This window comes from Lepisma saccharinum, chromosome 29 (genome assembly GCF_977018435.1).
Source record: "Lepisma saccharinum chromosome 29, izLepSacc3.1, whole genome shotgun sequence".
In the NCBI taxonomy this organism is placed as follows: Eukaryota; Metazoa; Arthropoda; class Insecta; order Zygentoma; family Lepismatidae; genus Lepisma; species Lepisma saccharinum.
In genome coordinates this window covers 46,913,025-46,938,420 of record NC_139257.1, presented here as the reverse complement: position 1 = coordinate 46,938,420, position 25,396 = coordinate 46,913,025, and the positions used below count along the sequence as shown (strand labels likewise).

General features: G+C 38.3%; 1 protein-coding gene across 5 annotated transcripts in view; it reads left to right on the top strand.

Annotated features, from left to right (window-relative positions):
- Positions 1–25,396, top strand: part of snu (ABC-type transporter snustorr) — a 490,105-nt gene that overhangs the window by 153,997 nt on the left and 310,712 nt on the right. For 2 of the 5 annotated variants that reach the window (XM_083114468.1, XM_083114467.1), the window contains exon 1: positions 2,280–2,463. The exons of the other annotated variants lie outside the window; for them this stretch is intronic. In XM_083114468.1, the coding sequence (XP_082970594.1) occupies positions 2,312–2,463 (152 nt within the window). In that variant the 5' untranslated portion in view covers positions 2,280–2,311. Of the gene's footprint in view, positions 1–2,279; positions 2,464–25,396 lie in introns of those variants that run through there. 5 annotated transcript variants of the gene reach the window in all.

Here is a 25,396-nt window from a genome sequence, read left to right as displayed (position 1 = left end):
CCTCGGGTTGTATTTGAATAAAGCGAACTTATCTCTGTTTTTTATTGATTGATTGCTTTGATTTACTCCACTTCGAGTTTCTGACGCTTTTGGCTAATTGTGAAGATGAGGATGATGGTGATATGATGAAATACGTAGACAATCACCAACACACAAGCCTCATAGAGGATTTAATGACCATGGGTCAAGACACCAGAGCCTCGTTAGTCTGCAAAATGCAATACAAAGTGTACTATGTGTAAGTGTAATAGACATTTTGGGTGTCTTGATTAAGGGTCACCTCTTATACCCCTATAATGTGTTGTTAGAGAACCTTATTCTAACATATAGGGTGACATAATTAAATGTCACCTTTCATTTTGGGCCTTCCCGATGGCCTAGTGGTTATCAAGGGATCTGTTACCTTGTGGATGGAGGCACATCACAAAATTGTTCAGATTCTAATTTGCAACAACTAGGTTCGAAGGAAACCTAGATCGAGACTAAAGCCCACATCACACGGAACTGGATTTCCAATAGGTATGCCCTACTTGGCGCTGGACTGGCTACCAATTTGCTAGTTTTCGCGTCACACGATACTTATCAGCATACTTGTCGATAGACTTTTGTTCCCACGAGGGAAGTTGTAATGGCGGCCGCGTGAGATGTAAACAATGTATCACTTCACATTTTTAAAAGCCGATAACTATTCAACCGAGAGGAATAACGTTTCGTATAAAATGTTATTAGGTACAAAACAATGGCGCTGCTTAAATACATACTTTACAACGTTTACTGTACACGTATGGAAGAATATTTTAGTTGTTTCAAATGTAAACACAGTGCACTCAGCATAGATGGTGTAACTCGACGTGCCTTTCACGCTGTATACGTTATACATTGCTGGAGTAACACTGGGAAACCACAGACAAAAGCGCTCCTTTGCACAATCACAGATTATCTTCACATAGCAATTAGAACATGTCCTATTCCTCCAAACCAGTCAAGCAGTCATCCAGGCGGCCATGATGTCTACCTAGAAAGTCAGTTCAGCGCCAACTAGGGCATTCCTACTAGAAATCCAATTCCGTGCGATAGGGGCTTAAAGGGAACTACTGGAAAAGCCTGAGTCAAAAGGGACAGCCTCCTGATTTAAACCCGTGACTTCCTACATACTAATCCATCACCCTAGCTCATTCGGTATCCCAACATCGGAAGAAGAATGAAATTTACTTCCGGGAAGTGGTGAAAAGAACTATGCGCGGAAGGAAACAAAGGAGACTTCTTATTTCAAACCACGTTTCTACCCTTTTAGGAAATCGCCACGATGGCCATGAATGATAACTAAGGCCCGGGACTTTATGCCCTATAAAACTGTAAAATATGTACGTAATTATGTCATAAAAATGGGAAAATGTGTCATGAAAAATTAAAAATATGTCAGAAAAATGCAGAAATATTCCCAGTAAAGCCAAAAATATTCACAACAGTACTTTCAAATTTATCATTATACAGGATGTCAGTATATTCCAGGGAAGGTCGACTGGGGGGGGGGGTAGGGTATTAAATGAAGACAGAGTTCCTTTAACCTAAGAATGTAGTGCGAAAAAACTGAAAATATAGTGAGGTTCACTATAATTATCCTAAGTTTAATTTACTATTATGTCATTTACTATTACTATTGTGGAAACTAAAGCATAATGAGCAGATCGCTAAACAAAGCGGGAGAATTATTATTCTGTACAAGTTAGTAAGAAAATACATCTGCTTTTAATTTCTTCGTCCATTCCTTATCCTGCCATGGATAATATAAACTATCCGTTGCTCTAAAGGTACGAAGAATAAATTATAAAATAACCGATTTTATGCAAGACAATTACGAAATTATGCAGGAATATGTCTTATTACGAGAAAATTGAATAAATATGTTGTAAAAACTCGAAATTGGTAACATGTTTGTCTATTTCGGCCGATTTTCATCAGAAATGTAAATATCTTACCCCAATATTCGATTCGATGCCAAATAAAAAAATATGTTATAACATGAAGTCCCTGGTCCTAATGATAACATAAAACTGGTGAGATCGTCATGTACTGCAAATAAATCATTTTATCACTCAATCCCTTTCACAGTGAAACCCGTCTTCGTCAGCAGATCTATCACCCTTCCCCACTACGCTTTGCTCTCAGATAATGTCGTTTTGGTATAATCCGATGTTCACACCTCCTTAGATTCGCTGATTAGAGTCCGTGGGCAGCTTTTTTGCGAGTCTCAGCAAACAGTAAACGTGTGCGCTTCTGTTTGCAAACTCCCACCATTTGCTTAGGCGACATGTTGTGCATAGGACACTTACCCAACTGGTGGCCGTCGGGAATCATGGGTAATTCCACCGGGAGAGGAATCAGGGCACCTTCCAACGCTCTGCTGGCACCGAGCAAACATGGAACTGGCTTGAACATCGATATCTATTTCCTGTCTAAGAGGTAAAATAAGCAAGACACATGCACGCTAATGAGATATACCGCACCACTTAGCACCCACAAAACGTAGCAGCTCTAAATTGTTGCTATTTATATTTTTCGTCACGTTACGTCATTCTCCCAAGAAATAAGTTATGTATACATGTTAGAGGATTGATGTATCAACAGATCTAGATAGAAATGACATACGTCATGCGTCATGCAAGCATCGGCGTCCGGAAGGGGGGCAAGAAGGGGCCGTGTCCCCCCTGGAAAATGAAAGTCAACCGTCACATATAATATGTGTTAATTATTGCATGAATATGATAAATTCAAACATAAGCAATGTTTTTTTAGGGAACAACATTATTATTGGGGAAAATGTACCTTGTTTGCCCCACCCATGGGAAAAAATACCTTCCTTGCCCCTCCCTGGAAAAAATCCTGCGGACGTCCATGCTTGCATAAGTCTTAAGAAATGAGCGTACGAATAGTAAATGGCCAAATCCATGACACTAAAAAATTCACGGAAAAAGTTGCAATTGAAGGATCAGAGGTAAAAACCAGGTAAGTCAATGCTCGTCAAACTCAAGAAAATAAAATTCAAATTGCAAAACGTTACTGAACATGTAAATGAAAGGTACAAGGAACATATGCTTTGACATGGGCGTCGCCAGAAATTGTTTCAAGGGGTGGTCGGGCAAATAATGAAAGTTAAATAGTACATAAATAATAAGCATTATTACCACGGTTATAAATACTATTTAACAATAATAAATATTATAAACTAACAAAAATAAATTTTATTCGAAATAATAATAATTTATTGTATAAATGTGGAGACTCGATCCACCAAACGAGTGAATATCACCACAACTATTTCCCATTATTTCTTTTGCATTTTATGCAGTTACTATCTGAATGCATTTTGATATTAACCTTTGCACGTCTCGTTCAAGAAAAGGCTTTAAATGTTAGTTTTTTTAATATATAAAGTGTGCTGTCTGACATCTCACCTACAACTGCAATTATTATAATTTTGAAAACTGTAAAACCATTTGTTCTTTGGATGAAGTGGTAGAATATAAACTTATTCCTGTATTTTTCACTCAATATTTTCGATCCAATGCATTTTTTACTTTGATTACTCTGTTCGAATACTAACTAAATTAACTTTATTTTTATTCTTAACAATAAGAGTAACAAACTTTCGGCTTTCTTGTATCTTTAAATGAACAATGTCAATTTCCGGGGGGGTCCACCGACCCGTTCGACCCCCCTCCCGACGCCCGTGTGCTTTGATGAACGGAAGTGTTAAACGAAAGAAAGCTTCTTACAGCATCTACATGGCAGAAAATTACACTACTGCTTTACTTAGGACAGAAAATTGACTTGCCTGTTTCTTTTCCCCTGACCCCAAGGCCGCCTGCAGGATATTTTCTCAGGGGGGCAGCAATGCACAAAGTGGGGAGAAGTGTGGGTGAAGTTTTCCCCAAGTTAAGAAAATTCTCACAAAGAATCATATATCAGAGACCACTGAATGTGCTGTCTTTCATGGCACCCTGATCTATGTTTTCATGGTACAAGTACAATTTCACCATTCGAGTTATATGATGTATTTCCCGATATTTCATGGGGGAAGGCAGGTTCCCCCTAATCCCTTTTGCGAGCGCTTTTGCCTGACTCTTCAAGTAATGTACGGAATAGTGGATAATAAATACATCACACACCGTGTGCGATCTTGTCTCTACCTACGAGGGCCGTACCGAAAGTAATGCAAAAGTGGTCATAACCTCTTTATTAACTGATGTAGATTGTTCAAATTGCACATGTAGTTGGAGCTCTATACAAACCAGCTACTCAACGTAGTCTGCATTTAAAGCTATGCATTTGCACCATCGTTGAACCGAACTCTGGAATCCTCTTTGAAAAAAATCCGGTGTGCACTGTCCGACATCCACAGAAGGCTACAGAATGTGTACGGAGATGGCACCATTGACAAGAGCAATGTGCACAGATGGATGAAGAAGTTTACAGAAGGGGAAACCAGCATTGAAGACAAACCGCGCAGTGGGAGACCATACACTGCGACACCTGACACGAATCGTCAGTGAGTGGATGCGTTGATTGCGCGTCATTCTCCTTGATTTCCTGGAATGCGGCAGCCCATCAACAGCGAGCGGTACGTTGAGACACTCCGTAAGCTTAGAGAAGCCATTAGGAGGAAGAGACCGCACAAGAATCTGAAAGCGATCCACATTCACCATGACAATGCGCGACCACACACCTCTTTGGGAACATATCAGGTGATCGGCAAAATGGGCTGGTCCGTGGTCCCTCATCCACCTTACAGCCAGATCTTCCATCCTCTGACTTCTACTTGTTTGGTCTCATGAAGGACAGGGGTGTAAGGGGTACCTTCCACGTAGGCGCCCAAAAGTCAACCTCACTTCCACGTAGTGCACCCTGGACAAGAGACTAACGAGGCTCTGGCGACTGGCACTATGGCCAGGATAATTTTTTGTGTGTTGTCCTGTTTTTGTACTTGTGTGTGCCGAGTGCCCGTTTACAGTCTCAGCTTTTATCAGAAGTCAGAACATTTTAACATTTTTAGTTATGCAACGTTAGAGTTGTTATTTGTAATGATAAGGGGCTGGCCCCCGTATAATGTGACGGGAGCAAAATAGCCTAAGTGCTGACGCTCCCACAATTTTAAATTCAAATTCAAATTCATGAAGGACAGTCTTCGGGGACAACGATTTGATGACAAAGACGAGGTGAAAGTGGCTGTGAAGAAGTGGATGTCGGACAGTGCACACCGGACTTTTTTCAAAGAGGATTCTAGAGTTGGGTTCAATGATGGCGCAAATGCATCGCTTTAATGGAGACTATGTTGAGTAGCTGGTTTGTATAGAGGAAGAGTCACTCCAACTACATGTGCAATTTGAACAATCTACATCAGTTAATAAAGAGGTTATGACCACTTTTGCATTACTTTCGGTACGGCCCTCGTATTTTCTCTTTCCTTTTTTCATTTCCCCCTATCTATCTTGCTGTCTCAGTATGAACTTCTATCTCCCTCCTCTCTTGCAATTTCCTCTCTCTCTCTTTGCTTTTGTATCTATCTTTCCACTTCTCTTTCTCTTCTTCCCACCCCCTCTTTGTCCATCTACCTATCTTGTACGTACTTGTCTCGTTGTTTCCTTTCCTTACCCTGATACTCCATTCTTTCATGGCTCTTGACAAATATCCGCTTTATTGTTACCAATACCATTGTCAACATGCTATAGACTCATAGAACGATGAACTTGAACAAACGAAATAACATGTCCAACCGAAGAATTTGAGTCACGAAATTTTCCCAGCGATTCTTGTTTCTTAGTCATCTGATGACCTCGTACGTGAGAACCTCAAGGTGTACCAGAAATGTTTGCTACTTCTCGAGCACAAACCAAAGAACTTCCCTAAGTGAACAGTACGATTTTTTTCTTTTTTATTTGTTTAAAGTATATGTGCGACTGGCAAGAGAGTGGTAGCAATTTCCATTCATAAGATACCCTCTTGAAGAACGGTAATTAAATTAATATAATTAAACGCTACGATGAAATATAATTTTATATTAGACAATGTTAATTAATACTTACAATTTCATCAAAACAAAACACCGATCACATATTTCCGATTTTCCGAACGTCCTTGCACATATGTGATATACAGTAAACACTCATTAACACGAATCACAAGTGACCGAAAAATCAAGAGTTCGTGTTAAAAAAATTCGTGCTAACCGGGGAGTCAATTTTATTATTCCAATACAGTTCTTTCTACACATTAACCATTTACAATACGTATTATGTATGTCATCATAGAAGACACTACTACAGAAGTACAGTAATCAACTTTAAAAAAAAGTGCTCGCAGATTATTTTCTGTGAAAGATTCCTGTATATTGCGCTGTCGCAGACGGGAACGCAAATGCCTGGTAACTTCACGGCCAACTGTACTCATAGCTTCCATAAAACTAGCGGTCAATTCGGATGTTGCAGCAAAACGTTCTAAAGTGTCCAATAGAATAGAAAAACACATCTGAACACACAACTGAATTTGTTGTGAAATACGTATAAGCTCATTGTTGACGCGATGATCGCGATTGACGAGCAATTGCACCCAAGATTTAATCTTGATGTTACTCATACTGGCTATGTTTTAAAGAATAGAAAAACATATTTGAGCACAGTGGCCTACGCAAGGGGGGTTACGGGGTTTAAACCCCCCTCTTTAAGCTTTTGAAATATTATGAAAAATGCTGTGGAAAAAATAAAAATGACCAATTTATCACTGTCAAGGACCTGCGACAGTACTACTACTACTACTACTACTACTACTACTAATAATAATAATAATAATAATAATAATAATAATATAATTTCAATTATTATTCCCATGCAGCACGGAGAAAAGGACAGCATTCCAAACACGCGTCTTTAAGAGTGAATGCCTTGAAAATAAACACGAATTCTTGAAAATAATGTATAAGGGCAACTATGATTTTAAAGAGAAAAAAGTTGTTTTGTATCTCTGCTGCAACAATGTTCAATGATCATTTATTTTTTTGTGTGAAAAACGAGCATTAACTAAAGAAAGTTCTTGGTTCGTTGAAAGCGGCTAATGTATAGACAAAGGCTAGGCCAACAAGAATAACTCAGTCACCAGTACACCTTCCCGCGGCACGTTTGAATTTCTGAATTCAAACGACAATAAGCTTAATTATTGTAAAATGTTTTGTTGGTAATAACAGTGAGACAATCCAGATGTGAATTATCGGGGATATTTATGCGGCGACAAAGCTGGAAAAATTACAACCAATTCCGGGAATCGAATCCGGATCTCCTGCATGGTTGTCAGATGCCCTACTGACCAGACCCCCGCAGCTTCTTGGATGAGTTCCGTAATTTCATTATTTCAATTTTTTTAATATATTTTCTTGTTTTTATGGATTTTCTTCACACTTAAAATGTCTCATCTCGTTAAGTAGACAATTATTTCGTAAGAAAGAAAAAATGTTCTAGAATTTGTTAAAAATCGAATTACTAGAAATTAATTTCGTTTTATTACTTTCATAAATACTAGATCTCTACTACTTAATAGTAGTAGTGGTTTTAGTAGTATTATTAGTAGTAATTCAACTAATTAATTATAAGTATTATTAATTAATTATGAGTATTATTATTTAATTAAAGTATAATAAAACAATGGTAATGTGAATTTGGAGAAAGTTTTAGATATAACCCCCTCCTTGATGAAATCCTGCGTACGCTACTGTTTGAGCACATTGTTGATCTCAATCTGTTGGTTACAATACTGTATAAGTTGATTGTTGACAAGATGATAGAGATTGTTGAGCGATTTCTTACATACCTATAGCAGAGGAACGACAGAGAAACAACAGAAAAAAATTATGAAAAACATTGAAAGTTCGTGTTAAATGAGATCTAATGACGCAACGGACTAAAAAACAGTTCATAATTCGTGGTAACCGAAATTCGCGTTAACCAATAAAACATTCTACAAGATATAATACATCCTGCCGGGACCAACATTTTGTTCATGTTAACCGAGTGTTCGTCTTAAGCGAGTTTGTGTTATCGAGGGTTTACTGTACTACTTTACGAAGTAATGATTGATTATCACCAGTCAATACTTGGCAAATTGTGTATCACAGCATTATTAACAAATCATATTTGGCAACTTGATGTATCTAGTTACCGCGTTATTGTGTCCCGGGTTCGATACCCGGTGGAGGCACATAGTGGTTCGGATCCCACTTTAATTTAATAGGGCGCCAACATTTTTAAGGGCCTCTTTGCCTTAGTGCATGTGCAGGCACTGCGACGCCAGGGGTTGAGGGTTCGAATCGAGTCTGGGTACGAGTGTTCTTTGTGCAAGTGTCACTTCATTAATTTCATCAATGATCCTCATCGTCGCGATTAGCCAAAAGTGGCAGAAAAGCAACGCTAAATAACAATAATCAAAATGTGCACAGGGCAACCTCCCACCTGCACCCCCTTTCCCCCCGTCAATAGCTCTGTATTGGACAGATAAGGATTATTCATCAACCGTTATATCGCGGTGACCGATTGTGAACTATAGGAATAAATGTACTCCGTATGTGTTTTCGGAAGGGTGTTGAGTAGGGACTGACTAGTACAGCCCTGGTGTAGCCCACCGGAAGTGATGATGAATATAATATCCAGAGAAATTTTGAACTGAAGGTGTAAGTTTCCGGTTGTCATAATATCATTTTTCGGTCCATTTACATAGTTTATTTCCAAGTATAAAAATACTAACTTGACAAACGAAGCCCTTTTTTTGCACCCAGTGCTCGAGAATGTGGGGGACTCCATCTTGAATGTCACCATGTTGAACCATACAAGCATGGTCCCACATACTAACCCCATGGTTCGAGCCAACCCTCCTCTCCCACCTAACAATTTCCACTTAAGTCGCTGATGCTTCAACCAAATCTCTTAGCATTCTTGTTACATTTTTACCTGACAATAAGATTGAGGTCAATAAATGTACTTATGTTCAATTGTATAATATAGCATGATATAAAATTATTTTTTAAACGTTGGTGGGACACGTGAATCTAAGTACCCTGATACGTCCTTTCCCATTGCACTAATATTTATTGTTATTAATTATCTTTTCTCTTGTACAAATGTTTATTGTTCTTTAATCTTAATTTCTGTAATTTACCTATCACTGATAATGTCAGGATAGTGACTAACCTGTATGTACTTATCTTGTAAGGGCAGTTACCATGGCAATTACGAGTGTCTTTTGTCTTGACTTGAAAGTTCGGGCTCGGCTTTTGAATAGAGTGATCAAGTTGAATTATGAGAAGTTTAATTTCTTTGAGTGACATGGATTATATGTTAGGCATATAAGTATTTAGTTTGCAAAGAAGTAAAATAGACTTCCTTTTTCTTAGTGCAAACTTAACTTTGATTTTTATTTGACGAACTAACAGAGAGATATTACCCCATACCCTGAGAGGCATCACGCGAATGCTTTCGAGTCTTTGATGTGAACTGATTATTTGCTCTTTTAGTTAAATTATCTTCTTTTGACTAAAGAACGTGTCAACCCACAATGTTCTTTGTATTCAAAACCAAATAAATTTATTTAATATGTGAAAATTAATAATGCCTTCATTAGAATCTAAGTAGCATATTATTAAGAAATAAAGTTGTATACATTATCATGCATATGTCCAGTACCATTGTATCTAAAATGTCTTTCGTTTTTTGTTTCAGGTGAGTTGAACCAGACCTATAGGAAACTGTTTTGGTAATGTAGACCTCTTCCACTTTTACAAATCTGCCTTCATTTTTTAAACTCTGTGTATAAATATAGTAAACTTTCACTGAATGAAAATGAACTTGTAAAAGATTACTGTAGGACATATATTTTGCTAAAATGCCAAAAACATTACACATTGCCTTACATTTTTCTGTTGTTTCTTTTAAAATGTCATCATCAACATGTTCCTTTCTATGTTAATTAATTACACAGGTAAGTAGACAAGCATGTTTTGATAATTTTCCACAATACTAGAAAGGAAAAAAATATTCAAACATATGTAAAAGGGAAAAAAATAAAGCAAATTAATAAATATTTGACTACCTTGACAGGGGATTGGAATGTTGAATAGTAATTGAGAATTTATGAATTGCAATCAGAATATATTGAATATGCCCAAATGTTGTATTAATGTGGAGATTTAAGTTAATATTTAAGATCTAATATGACAATCAGAACAATTGGCGAGAGAGAAATTCAATGCAAACAAGTTCTGAGAACAAATTGAAAGGGCATAAGAAGAGGCGGTTTGATGTAGATGACTGGACGATTCTGTGGAAGGGAAAAATCGCAAGAATGATGAAGGATGGTGGGTAAAGAGTAGTGCTTGATAATCGAAGCGACAAATGCATTACTATAATAACTGATCAAATATATTACTGCCAAACTTTAAGGCGATAAGTGGATTTTAATATAAAAATTACGATGTCAATTTCTACCACCGCCTTAGAGTTAGGCAACACACAGAACTCCTTTCATGGAAGCGAGCATTTCAGGATCTAGGTGCTCCATTTTTATTATTGGCGGTCCAGATCCCACTTTAAACAGTAGGTCCAATCCCGATTAGAGTTTCTGTGCATAAACCCGCTTTAGACGAAAGCATTTTCCTTAGCATTTTTCTTAACATTTGTCCCATGACCAAAATGCTACCGTGTAAAGTAAGAAATCTTATGCCATGGCATATTTCATGGCATTTCTCAAGGATAGGCTCGGTCCGTAGCATTTTTCGTAGCGTAACCAATCAGGTTACCTCTAGGTCACGAGCGCAGTTGTAATGGCGGCCGGGTGAGATATAAACAACGTATCACTTCACATTTTTAAATCACGATAATTATTCAACCGAGAGGAATTACGCTTCGTATTAAATGGTTTTAGGTAGAGAAGGATGGCACTGATTAAATATATACTTCACAACGTTTACTGTACACGTATGGAATAATATTTTAGATTTTTTCAATTGTAAACACCGTGCACTCGGCATATATGGTGTAACTCGATGTGCCTATCGTGCTGTTTGTATCATACAATGTAATCTCAACAGCTAACCGAAATGTTCATTGAAATGCTATCTTGTAAACTACTATCTGCTATAAGTTTTTTGGAGGCATTTACATAGCGTTTATGCTAGCAAAAATGTTAAAGGAAATGCTTTCTTCTAAAGCCAGCTTAACGCGGACTTAAAAAACTAAGTTCAAACAACCAATCGTCTTCGTCCTGTAGTATTCTATTCGAGTCAACAGCTTACAACTGAATAAGCGTAAAGTTATTGAAATTAGCAACTAATCGAATATACAAGGTTCGCCCATAAAAAAACGAACTTTTTTTTTTAAGGAAAGATAACAAGTAATTACCTTCAAATGACTTTATCACTTTCAAAATAATCACCAGAGGAGGCAATACACTTTGACCAGTAAGTGTTCGCAAAATACGCGTAACATTTATGTTAAGGTCCGCGACATCGTCAAATCTTCGCATTCGATAAGTCCGCAGAATATGGAGGGTGATTGATCACTGTCACTAAATGCTTATCAAGGTATTGTTTTACAGACAATGAGGCCAAGCATTATCGTGTAACAGAAACCATTGGCCAGAATCACAGAGGTCCTTCATAACCCGCTTCATCCTGTTTCTGAGTCGACCAAGCACTTCCTTGTAATACCACTGATTGATTGTTTGGTTTTCAGGGACAAATTCATGGTGGATCACTCCTTGGGAATCAAAAATTGCGATCAGCAGCACCTTTGTCTTCGATTTCGACATCCGTGCCTTTTTCTTTACGGGCAAGAACTGTCCTTTCCACTGGGCACTCTGTCTTTTTGATAATGCTGCATCACCATACAATGCCCGTATCATCTGTAACGTTTCGGTAAATGATTTACGCAATTTGTAACAAAACTTTATGCTGTAATGTTGTTCCATCTTGATGCGCGTATTTTGTACGCCGCCTGCACACGACTTGCATCTGACGCACGCTTGCCCCGATGCCGACTGCCTGTTTACAGGTTGAAACATGCACTCAGTGTTGCCAGGTCGGATTTGAAAAACCCAGGAGATTTGCTGAAAAATCAGAAGATCTAAGAACTCGTAAATAACGTTCTGGACGGGGGGGGGGGGGGTGAGTGAAATACTTTCCAAATCTGTCTTCTTTGTGGAATATTTATTGTTACTTCTGGGTATCAAGAGATAGCATAATTAATGTTAATAGAAAATTCATTACAAATTTTGGACAAGGGTATGATGACTCCAATCCCCACAAATTATGCCCACCCCACCTTAATTAACTCATGAGGGGTAATTCTGATAATTTCTCAGAAACGTTTATGTACTAAGTTAATCAATCAAATTGACCTTGAAACTATAACAATGCAGTAAAATTAAAATCAAACAAAAATGTTTGCACCCCTGTTAATGCACATGGGTATTCTAAGATATTCTTCATTAACCTCTTGCATGTTTCCCTGGATTGTGTGAACTTCTAAAATTCGTGTAACATATATTTAATTCTAATTTCATACTGTTCCACTTTATTTAGTTTATTTTATGTCGCCTTTTGGCCACTTTTGGCTAATTGCGCCGAGAATTAAATGTCGTGGATGGTCTGCACAGAGTATCATACATTTCATTAACATTAAGCCTATTCGGAGTTTTCAATCCAAAATCGAGAAGTTTTGGAAACATTTCGTTACATTTTTCTTGGCAAGATTTAGAGAGTGTCAGTCACGATGGATTCGGGGAAACCCCATTAGCATTTTTTGTTTAAAAGCGGTGTAAGATGATAGGTTGTAGGGAAGTCGATACCTGTTTTTAACGCAACAGTAAAGTATACTAAAGGGGTCCCAGGTTCGATAATCGGTGGAGGCACATAGTTGTTCGAATGCCACTTTAAACTTTAGGTCCAATCCCGATTAGCCTTTCTGTGTGCATAAAGTGGACTTAAAATAATTTTTAAAAAACTCAAAGTATGCTAATACCAATAATAGCTACGGTACGTGCCTAAGGGGAGGGATGGAGGAGAAATGTTGTTGGCTTAGAAATTCTCATTCAATAAATACGTACCTCGTAATGGCGTGTCCAATAGTGTGTTGGTGGGGCTCATAACCCCTTTCGCTCAATATTATTTTTTTAAAAAGTGAAAGACAGGAAAAATAGCAAAATGAGGGCTGACCATTAAAAAAATGTATTTAACCCTTTCGCAAATTCTGGGCAGGCCGCTGGTACTACGTGAATATTGTAAATGTTCTAAGGTAAAAAAGAAATGTGAAAATGCACTGTGAGGACTACAACCAAATCCATACCGCTAGAAAATTAGAATTCACAGATATACAACTTCATAAATATAACAATTGCACTCACCTCACGTTAGTCGTCTTCGCTTTCGTACATATCATTGCACATCCTCTTTGTCAGGCTGCAGCTCACTGGAAACTCATAACAAGACGACCTACTTGTTAATCTCTTGGCATGAAGCAGTGCGCTTAGTGTTTTCGACCCTAGTCTATTGCGCACTTTGTCTTCATTAGGTTCACAGATGAAAACACTCTTTCCACAGCTGCGCTTGAGTGTGGGAGGCACAACAGGGATAACACGAAACATGACAAAGCTGGAAACATTGGTTTGTTGTCGGAGTATTTTCGGTTTTTCACAATTGACCAGAAGTCTTGCACGGAAATTCCAGGATCCACCTGTAAGTCTGTGTTCTTCAATAATCTCCATTCTGTGTCCAGCTGTTGAATTGTCTCTGGCTTGACAATGTTCGGAAAATATGCTGCAAGGGGAGCAATTGATTGTACATTGCCTTCTAGCACACTTGAGGGACTCAAATGTTCAAGCTGTTTTGGATCGCGAAGAGAAAATCTTTGAAGTATTTGATGAGCTGCCTCGATGTAAAAGTCGAGGCATCTCAATTTAAAACTTTTAATACCACTTTCTGGAAGATTTCTGTTCCTACCCAAAGAGATGGAAACTTTGGCTCCAAAATACATATCTTCTAAAGGCAAATATTCTCTGGGATTTTTGTAATCTAGGTTTTCTATTTTCGTTGATCTAATGTAATTTGGTTTCATGTAACAATCTAAAATTGTTTTTACGGATGAACACACATGCGCCCTCAATTGATGAATTTGGGGTTGTTCGCTTTGCATCTCCCTATTCAAATTATTAAAGATGGGCAAAACGAATTCCAGAAATTCGAGATAAAGTTTGTTGAAGGGATCCTGGAGTTTTTGGAGGATGGCTTCAGAGGCTAGTAGCCTATCGGTCATGACAGCATCCGTGAAATACAATTTCAGAGCATCATACTGCTCTAAAAGGCGAACTACAACCTGATGCAGGGAAAGCCAACGAGTTTGAGCTGGATGAAGAATTTTATGCGGTTTGACATGGACAAAATATTGAAATTCTTGCTGCTGGGTGACACGTTTGAAACTTGCATGAAAATAATTGAATATATCACGTGCTAAATCTTCCGGAGCACGAGGAAGTTTAGTGCAGGCATAAGAAGAACACAGATTGAAAGAGTGGCAAATACACTTCATTACATACAAATTTGGTATTTCTGCTTGCAAGAGTGTGCACAAAGAATGATTTTTGCCCATCATGACGTTCGCTCCATTAGCGGCAAATCCAATTAAATTTTCTTTATACGGGACACCGCACGAATCAAAAGAGTCCACAAGATGCTTGTGCAACTGATTAGCACTCCCATCACTGACCGGTACAAGATCAAAAAAGGCATCTACAACGTTTCCCCCATTATTTAACCTCGTCACAATGCACAAGTGCTTCACACAGCTTTTATCTGTAGATTCGTCAACTATGATGGAAAACTTTTGATCGCGAAGAGTGCTGCATAATTGTTCCTTACTCTCTGCTCCAGTTACGTTTTTCATAATTGCCGTGGTTTTTGTGCGTGAACATTTAATATTTTTTGCAATATCCGAATCTGGGCAAATGCTTTTGATCAGGTTAGGCAAATGTTCCATAACATTAAAAGATAAGTCATGCTCAGCTACAAAAGCCGCCAGTCTAATCTCTCCTTCTTTCACTTGCGTGTTTAATTTTGTCGGTTTACTAGTGTAACACAAAATGCTTCGTTGGCCTTGAATTTTCTTCGAATTTTGCAGATGTTTTTTAGTTCCTGCATGCCTTTCCGCGTCACTTTTCCCGCCAGATGCAATGGAGATGTGATCCCCACAGGCCACACAATACGCAAAAGTCTTACCCTTGCTGCTCTTCTGCAACCAGCCTTGCAGCTTCTCAGATGATTCCCACTCATCTTTGTAGTTCTGCTCGTATTTCACCTTTTTCCGGTCCAAAGTCGAAGCACTCATTTCGAAGAAAGAAAAAAAACACAAGTCGCACTACACACAGCCACTATCAAGAGAACGGTCACAAGCACAACCCGCACGGGACAGCGACAAAGACAGCGATGGCGAGAAAATGCAAGCAACTAACACCACATGTCCGGCAACTAATTTTAGCGTCAAAAATGGTCAAAAACCCAAAACCGTTGAACCACCCCAGCTATGTTAACCTCGTTTTCACAGAAATTCCCTCTCATAAGGGAGAAATTCCCATTTCTACAAATTTTCTCCATGTGCATAGCATCGAAATGCTTTGTGCTTTGTAGTTGAGTACAAAGATAGAAGCATTACAAACCGCGATATTTTAACACTATAATGAAATGCTGGCTGGCACCACTATGGAATATTATTAAGTTTTAATGTTTTTTTTGTTTTTTTTTGTTGTAGGCTACAGTCCCGGAAACTTCTAAGTTGTGGCAATCCCAATGAAAGTATATGGGGTTGTTACAACCAGAAGTGTCCATGACTGTACATTTATTAGGTCTAGAGGAGAAGAGAAAGTGGGTAAAATAACTATCCTGTATTCAATATAGTTCCAATATCAATGTAATATGATAAAGTTATAGTTCCCCGTGTATATAGCACCGTTCCATGAAAGCACATTTAGGGGATGTGGAAGTAGGGTCCAAAATATACTCGATCTGTCATTTTGGAGGTGATATAATCAGCACCCCGCTCCGGTCGGCTGTACCCCCCAAAGGTTGATCCCAGGTACCCATTTATTTTCGGCTGGGTGAGCACAGGAGCCGTGAACCAAGCCGGAAAAACTCCAACCTCACATCACCCACCCCTGGAATCGAATCCGGGTCTCCCGCGTGTTAGTCAGACGCGCTACTAATACGGAGAATATATATTGTGTAAATTATTTTCAACATATTAAAAAAAAACTACGAAATCTCCAGTTTCCTCTTAATCCGCTCGTGCAGGAGATGTAAGTAAAAATTATCCTGAAACCAGCAGAAAATCACCTAAAAAAGGCGAAAAAGAACTGTCATTATGGAGATTAATCTTGCAAAAGCATTGGCCACGTAAAAAGAACCTTAATTTTGGAGAAAATTCCCTTCTTTACCCTTAGTCAGAAATGTCTTGTAAATTTCCCTCCAGGCCATAACCGATATCACTGTTGCGGCAATGTACTCAAAGAGCCCCTCCTATAACCTCCCATTTTACTGTTAGGTCTTGCTTCCCACACCCTCATAAAACCACTGCGAATTTGCAGTGTCCTATTCTCTTTGGCGGCAGCGACAAAAGCTTCTTCGGAGGATCATCTCTTCACCCCTCAGAAACCAATGCTTGCAACCCCATATATTTCTTACTATATATCGCTTCGGTGGCCGAATGTCGAACCCCGTGGCGGAGTGGTGAGCACAGCGCGCTATAGCGGTCCCTGTTCGAATCCCAGTTAATACATGGACGTTTGTGTTTGTTTGTCCTGAGTGAAACTTTCAGAATTCAGTGAAATTGATATGAGATTGTTGTGTGGGGAAAACTGCCGCTCTGGAGTTTTCCTTTTTGCTAGGAAAAAGATCGTTGAGTGCTGGAATCACAACCTCACCACCGACGATAAGGTTCGAGTTCTGGCGTGAGCATGAAAATTATTTTATGAATGTCGAATCACCAGTCATCCTTATCGTCGCGATTAGCCTTAAATGTAGAAAAGCGGCGTAAATAAGGAAAACACCAGTGAGGTGCCCAAGGGCTCGGTGGTGACATAACTTCATTTCTAACAGCGTTCCTAACAAATAATGTCAAATGCAGTAAAGATCTTTTTAGCTCAAGAGCATTGAGAAATTATAAATGTTGCTGTCCCCCAATAGACTTTTTTAAAGAACACTATTGAAAGCTTGTTATGTCCTTTGAATAGAAATAACCATTCAAACTACAAAATAAAATTGATGGCCTCAGAATAACCAGTGTTTGGAAAGTTTCTTTTCAAAAGAAACTTAGTTGCAGTTACTTGGTTCAGGAAAGTACCTGAGTTACAGTTACTCATATTAAAAGGGAACTCAGTTACAGATACTGATACTTCGTTGAAAAATACCTGTGAGAAGATTTACAGCCGAAAGAAACTAGAAATTACACATAATCAATGACCAATAATTGTAGTAAAAACAAATAGAAATGATTGGACAAGGAGTCAGCTTTGGCTGAATGATCTTAATTCAAAAATCATTCGTATGCTGGCCACGGCACTTTGCATGTGGTGACATCGATTCCACTTGCACCTGTGTCTCTTTTATTATTCCAAGCTCTGCAAAGACTAACTCCATTCGCTCTTCTTTCTAGCTCGACTATTACGTTTCAAATGGGTGCATCAATACACCCATTGAAGTCCACCATACTGAAGTCTTCATGTACAATTAGAAATGACGAATTGCAATAAAATGTGAATTTTCTAAATTTAGCGTGTAACAAAGCCTTGAGGAAAGACAATTGAAAACAAAATTGCCAAATTTAGCTCCTCCTCCACGTTACAAGATTTGAAGTTAGCAACATTAAGTGTCGTACAGTAAATGTAAAAGTACTTAACTGTTTTACATTTACTGTACGACACTTAATGTTGTTAACTTGAAAACTTGTAACGTGGGAGAGGAGCTATTGAAAAATCGTAACTCTCCTACAATTACAGCTACAAAAGTAGCTATTTACAGTTAGAATTCGTCCAAAAAGTAACTCTTACTTGTAACTAGTTATTTCCAAACACTGCAAATGACCATCTTTTCCTCGATATTTTATCAACATGCATCTATTTGATGAAACTGTTTCAAAAATATTAATTACCTGATTCTGAAGCAGAACCTTATTTTTGTCGTAATGTCTGTACATGTTTTGCATTTAGTGTTTAGTTATATTAAATACAAGTCCATTACAAGGCTTCGAATTTCTTCCTTACCTATGTATAATATAGTTTTAACAACAGAAGCCTCAGTGGCAACCTTTGCTATGACGCTGAGTGTCTCGGGTTCGAATCCCGTCCTGGGCATGGGTGTTCTCTGAGTGTCCCTTCGTTACTTCCATTATATCTACATCCTCGCGTTTAGCCAAAAGTGGCAGAAAAGCGAAGTAAAGTAAATCTAATTAATCAATGAAGCATAATCTTGCCGTATAACCACAACATAAAGTTGGGAAAAAATTGTCGAGTTAAAAACTGCGATCCATTCAAACTATACACAATACTTTGAATGGCAATTGTTTGTAAGCGTAGATGGCAACATTGGTATCTACTTGCATGTGGTTGTCCCTTCCTTGACAAAAACGAAGTCGCCAGGAAAAGCCATATGACACTACCCTCCAGTTAGCAATTACACAAAAGGCTGAAGAAGCCGCGCCTCTTTCCAAAAAGTCGTTGAACGTGTCATGAATTCTACCCCCTCTCTCACCCTCCCCCTCAACCATGACCCATCCTCTCCGCGGGCGGAATATTACCGACCTATGCATTTCGTCAGCTAAACATTTTTTGATTTAAATTAGAATTAGTTATTTATTTTTTTTTATTTCGAAGATTGAGAAAACTGTTCATGTTAGACATGGAAAAAGGGGAAAATCAGGAGATTTCCATATATTCTTGAAACTTATCAGGAGATCAGTAGACAGTCTTGAAAATCAGGAAATCTCCTGCGAAATCAGTAGACCTGGCAACACTGCATGCACTGAAGGGAAGTTTAGATATAGTTCTTTGCAGTGTTGCCAGAACACGATACCTTTTTATTTGGTTTTGTTCTTTTTTTTTTACAGTTCGATTTCTTTATGGGCCGACCTTGTTTTGTTAATGAGAGAGAAAGATTACAAATTCTTGTATATTGCTTTATACATTTAGAATAGAGATATTGGATATTGGAAGATCAAAATCGTACTGTACCCCCGCCCTGCTAAAGAATTTTGGAGGTGAGAGAGAATATGATTTGCACATTAAGAGCATATTCAAGGGGACTACTGCTATCCCCGAATCATTAATCGAAAAATTAAAATTTGGGGGGGGGGGATTGGAGGACATTACATGCAATTTATAACCTTACTTATTGTTCTGAAAAAACTAATTTTTACTAATTAATCAATCTCAGATCAAAGGGTATAAAATAAATAAGTGCTTACTTCTCCTGAGCTTTCTTTGTTGTGATCCAGTGCTGTCACAGTTCAAAACCAAAGGAAACGATAAGGTTGAAATCATTCCGAAGCTACCAGTATGAACCAGTGGCGACATCAGAATGGGCAGGGAGCGGACGATTTTTCCGACCCCAAATTGAGTAGGAAAAACACATATATAATTTTGTACGCTTCAAAATAAATCTTGGATAAGCTTCTGTCCACCTAACTCTGCAGAGATCTTAGAACGATAGAAAATAATTACTGAACGTGTAGTGTTGAATTTACATTGTAAACTTCTAAGTGAGGTACTGTTTGCCTTCTCATTATCCTTGGAGCTTCTACACGTGCCAAATAGCTTTCGGAGCAGCCGATGTAGAAACCGATCTAATGAATTGCCAATTCGCACAAAAACCGGCAAATACCATGCCAGTACAGGGAAGGAGCGTTACGTAACGGACTTCCTTCGAAGCAGAATGTGTTGCGATCTCTGGGTTGATTGAGAGAGCGCTTGGAGACTTTCTAGATGCTTCCAGTGCTCTGTCTGATATCTCAAATGTGACCTCACTTCTACGTGCTGGAAATTGAGATGAGGGTTTGACCTAAGTGGCTCGCATTCCCGTCTGCTTCCTAAGATCAATAATAGAAGCCTGACTTGTATGTAGTTAAAACATGTGAAATGTGTACATAAATATGTAGAAATCGCTCAAGTATGTAAAAGATATGTAAGTCTATTAACAGAGAAAGGATTTATACGTAAATACATATCTTCATATCATGTTTGTAATCATTGAAAACTGGATGGGGGGGGGGAGAAAGTTCTTCATCTTCAAACCCCCTCCTCCACAAACATATGTGTATATTATACGATACACAATCAATTTTATTTTGTATTGTCCTTGCAGCTTGTGGATCCATTTTTATTTTCCACGTTATCTTTTAGCACACACGTTTTACATATTTTTGTTATTTTTACGTACAATTTCCATTTTTCAAACATTTTCCGACAAATAATTCGTATTCAAATGGGAGGGCAATCACCATTTACTCGCCTTACTTGACGAGTTGCTTTAGTTTTAGGCATATATCAATATTTATTTATTTATGCTTTGCACTTCTACAGAGGATTGAACCTCCAATTACAGAAGGCAGTAGCGTACGCAGGATTTCATCAAGGGGGGTGTTATTTCGAAAACTTTCTTCAAATTCACATTACCATTGTTTTATTATACTTTAATTAATTAATTAATAATAATTAATAATTCATATAATTAATTAATTAGTTTAATTACAACTAATAATTACTACTAATGCAGTTGCTATTTATGACAGAAATAGAACAAAATTACATTTCTTTTGTTTCTTTGTTACAAAATAATTGTCTAGTCAACGGTTATTTGTATATGATAAGTGAGACATTTTAAGTGTGAAGAAAATCCATAAAAACAAGCAAATATATTAAATTTATTGAAATAATCGAAATATGAAACTCATTCAAGGAGCCGCGCTGGTCTAGTCTGACAACTTCGTGGGATATCCGGGTTCGATTCCCGGAATTGGTTAGAATTTATCCAGCCTTGTCTCCGCACCCAGCTTCATAGCAATGGGTACCTGAGAGCAACCCTGGGGGATGAAGGCTGCCGGAGCATGGTGCTGATCACATCACCTGCAAAATAGTTCGAGATCGAGAATCTTTGGGGCCCACCACACCACTACGTGTGCCTTCATGGCATGGTGCTATATGCACGGGGAAATTTACATTTATGGAACTCCCCCAGGATGATGATGAAGCGCGAGAATACGTGTTGCTAAATTCCATTGAGTCTATGTTTTCGTTGAAAAGTAAGTTTATAGACATTCCAACACATTTATCACTTCTAGGTGATTCACAAAGCACTTCTTCAACATTATTTAATGATGTGGATGTAGACTAAGCATCGCTTGAGAGTTCACAAGGGGATGCGAAATCAGTACCGGGAAGAACGTTTGCAATAAGGTCGGCACACTGCGACGAAGCAAGGAATTTTTACAATTCTCGCGAGAGTCACTGCGCGACTTTGCAAAAAAATTGCAAAATTGAACTTTGCGTCCGCTTAGATTGTGTTTGGAATGTTGTGTTTTTCTTCATGCTGCATGGGAATAATAATTCAAATTATTATTATTATTACTGTCGCAGATCTTTGACTGTGATAAATTAGCCATTTTTAATTTTTTTCTACAACATTTTCCATAATATTTCAAAAGCTCAAGGGGGGGGGGTTTAAACCCGGTAACCCCCCCCTTGCGTACGCCACTGACAGAAGGCGTACACTGTGTTTGATTAATACAATAGAAATTACATGGAAATATACAAACACATATTCATTCATTCACGTACAATACATATAACATACAACATAAGTAATACATGATATATATATATATATATATATATATATATATATATATATATATACACACATATATATATATATATACACTTATCTACATACATTTAGGCAAGAGATTTATACGTAATTCACAAGTATTGCACACTGTAAATGGTAACATTTATATTAAACAATCTATATTCTATCAGAGTTTCGTTTTCTATATCACTGAATCTATTATTCTTTTATACCGTGCGTCCATTTCGATCTGCAGCCGAGAGATCGGGAGAAGCGTGGCGGGCGGCACTGACGGAAATGCCGACATTTGCGGCCTGAAATGCCCGCTTATTTTTATGGACATATGCAGACATTTATATAAATATTGCAAAATGAGCACTAACCTGTGTTATAAGAGTATGGTTTTAATTTTAGTAGCTTAGTGACTGTATGTGCCGATGATTTTGACACGCCCACCTCTTGTGAAACACGGCGTAGAGGTTTGTTTGGAGAACGTTCTAACGCTGCACCAATATCATCGAGTTTTGCTTCGGTTAGAATCCGTCGTTTTTGCTTAGGTGTTTTAAAATTTAACGATACAGTTTCTCGTAATTTAAGGACAAGATGTCTAACCGTATCTCTGTGTGGAGTTGAAACGCATGGGAATTTCTGTACAAATTACCTACACACGTCTCGACACGAGTTTGTTTTCACGTAGGTACGTGTCATACATAAAAAAATCTTTGTTCTAACGTGAATCTTGCGGCTGGCATTCCAATCGTCTCACTGACACGTCACACATACACACTACAATAACACAAACAAGTAACTGCAAGTAACCAAGAATAACACTCTTGCGCACAGTACGAAATTAACACGCTCTTGGTTTACATTGCTCGCCACTATATTTACAACTCTGTCTTCATCTAGTCGCGAAGGAACAAAAAACTCGAGCTCGGAGATTTCGGATTGCAAGGAAGCTCACGAACACTATTGACTTTTAACGGTTTCTTCTACAGCGTAATCTTGATACAGTGTTGCACATTCAAAACCTCCAAACGATCCCCATCAGCACAAAACTCTTTCAAGGATATAAACTTAAGCAGGACGTTACTGGTCAAAACTATGATTAAAATGTTTTATTATCTGTGGCTCTTAACATCGTTTCTAAAGCGTATTTTTTGTGTATATAAGAGCAGAACTTGGATGAATTACAGAAGAACTTTTGCGTGTTATAACACAGGTTAGTGATCGTTTTGCAATATTTATATAAATGTCTGCATATATCTATAAAAATAAGCAGGCATTACAGGCCGCAAATGTCGGCATCTCCGTCAGCGCCGCCCGCCACGCTTCTCCCGATCTCTCGGCTGCAGATCGAAATGAACGCACGGTATCTGTCAAATGGAAACGAAAAATCTACACATTGGTTGTTTGCAACAAGTATATTGTAACTGTGACACATTCTATTTATTGGTGAGTTTCTATATTTCTGAGTTTTTGAAATTTTAGAAGTTAGAATATTTCTATTACGCAGATTATTTTTTCTTATATTGAATTGTATTTGACCGAGAAAGGAGCTGTTGTCTAAAAACATTAATTGTTTTATACAAGTGCAACTGTTCTAATATTTTCCTCCTATTACTAAGACTCTTAAAACCACGATCGCTTTGTTTAGACATCTTGGATTCAGTTGATCACCCCTTTGGTGTCCCATTTAATCGAGACATATCCAGAGCCATGAAATCCATCTGTAATTGCTACGATTAATCCGACATTGATTGTTGAACTTGGACGAGAGGTATGATGATGGCGGTGACAAGTAACTCTAATTGCATTTGAGATGGTTTCATTTGCCACTCGGCAGCGTGTCGTAATGCTAACAGGACTAATGATCGCTTGCAAGAAGTGAAAGTTCGGTGAACTGAAGAAGCGTGTGAAACTGGTTTCAGATTTCCTGTGACGAAATAATCAAGTCCGAATTTCATCACAAGCTGCGTTTCACAAGTAGTTGATGATAAGTGTGTTCGCCGAGTCTATCATTGGATTATCACAAAAGTTCAAGTCAATTGCCAGCCAACTGGACAAGGACATCGATCATATAAATCTATCACCCGAGCACACCTTGAAGACACGTAGGGGATGAGAAGGTAGACGAGCGCTCAGGGTGCGAAATCATTGAAAACGGGGGGGGGGAGAAAGTTCTTCATCTTCAACCTCCTCCTCCACAAACATATGTGTATATTATACGATATACATATTTGCAATGTTAATAAAATTAAAAATAAATTACCCATTTAAAAATATATTATAATCATTATTAATTACATAAAAAAAATATTTGTTACTTTTATACATATCAGATAATGCAAAGAAACTAATTTCGTAACCAACTGGTTAAAGATGTTAATAAATTATGAAATAGTTCAAGTGGTTTTATTATGTGTAAGTTTTTGTTTAGTTTATGCTTTATGTTAATATAAATCAATTAGATTTCATAGTTATTGTTGTTTTGCATTCTTTTTTTACTTAAATTGTGTGTATTGATGTAGATTTGTTAACGATCTCTTGAGAGAGAATGCATTCAATACTCACAACTACGCTAGTTTGTGTGTGTTTTCGATATTATTCTTAGTAAAGTATATTTGAAATTAAAAGTAATTGCTTATCTTTTGTTTGTTATAACAAAAACACTACCCCCTGGACATTTTTGGTGGAGGGATTTTTGAGGCTAAGATTGTTGGTGTGGGGAAATCCCCCGTCCACCCCAGGATTTCGGACCCTGGGAGCGCTTATAGTAAACCTCCGCCATAGTGGACGTCATGTGGTCAGGGCTGTACCGTATGTCAGTTGACTGGAGGCTAGATGAGCCCTAGAGCCGCACATGAACGGGTTTTGACAGAAAAATTCCAACTTTGCAGTCAGACGTCTTATAGATTAGACCTTGAATCAAGAAACATGTATTAGCCTATAATAGAAATATACGACACTGCTCTAAGGCGCTGCGCTTTGGGCTCCGACTGCGGGACGGAATGGGTTCGTTCGAATTGGCCTGAGTTCACGGCCTGTGTATGGGACCGGTGGCAACCCACCATCGTGAGGAAATTGGGGAGCTACGGGTGAGTAGCGTAACCCGGTCTCGGATATCTCCTATAACGGCTGAGGGTTCGACGTGTTGACTCCACGTACCGGTTGAAGATCTCCACAACTCTAGGGACGATTGTGGGAGGCAGACTGGCAGTCGGGAGGGGCGGTGGAATAACCGCGAAAGAGCACAACCGCGAAACGTAACACAGGATTTAACGCGAAACGGAACAAGCGCTAATGGAATAAACGCGAAGGAATAAGCGCGAAATGGAATAAGATCGAAAGGAACAACCGCGAAACGGATTAATCGCGAAACCAAAATTCAAAAACTGGAATAAACGCGAAAGGAACAACCACGAAAAGTATTAAGCGCGAAACCAAAATTGAACACCGAAATAGCCGCGAAAGGGATTA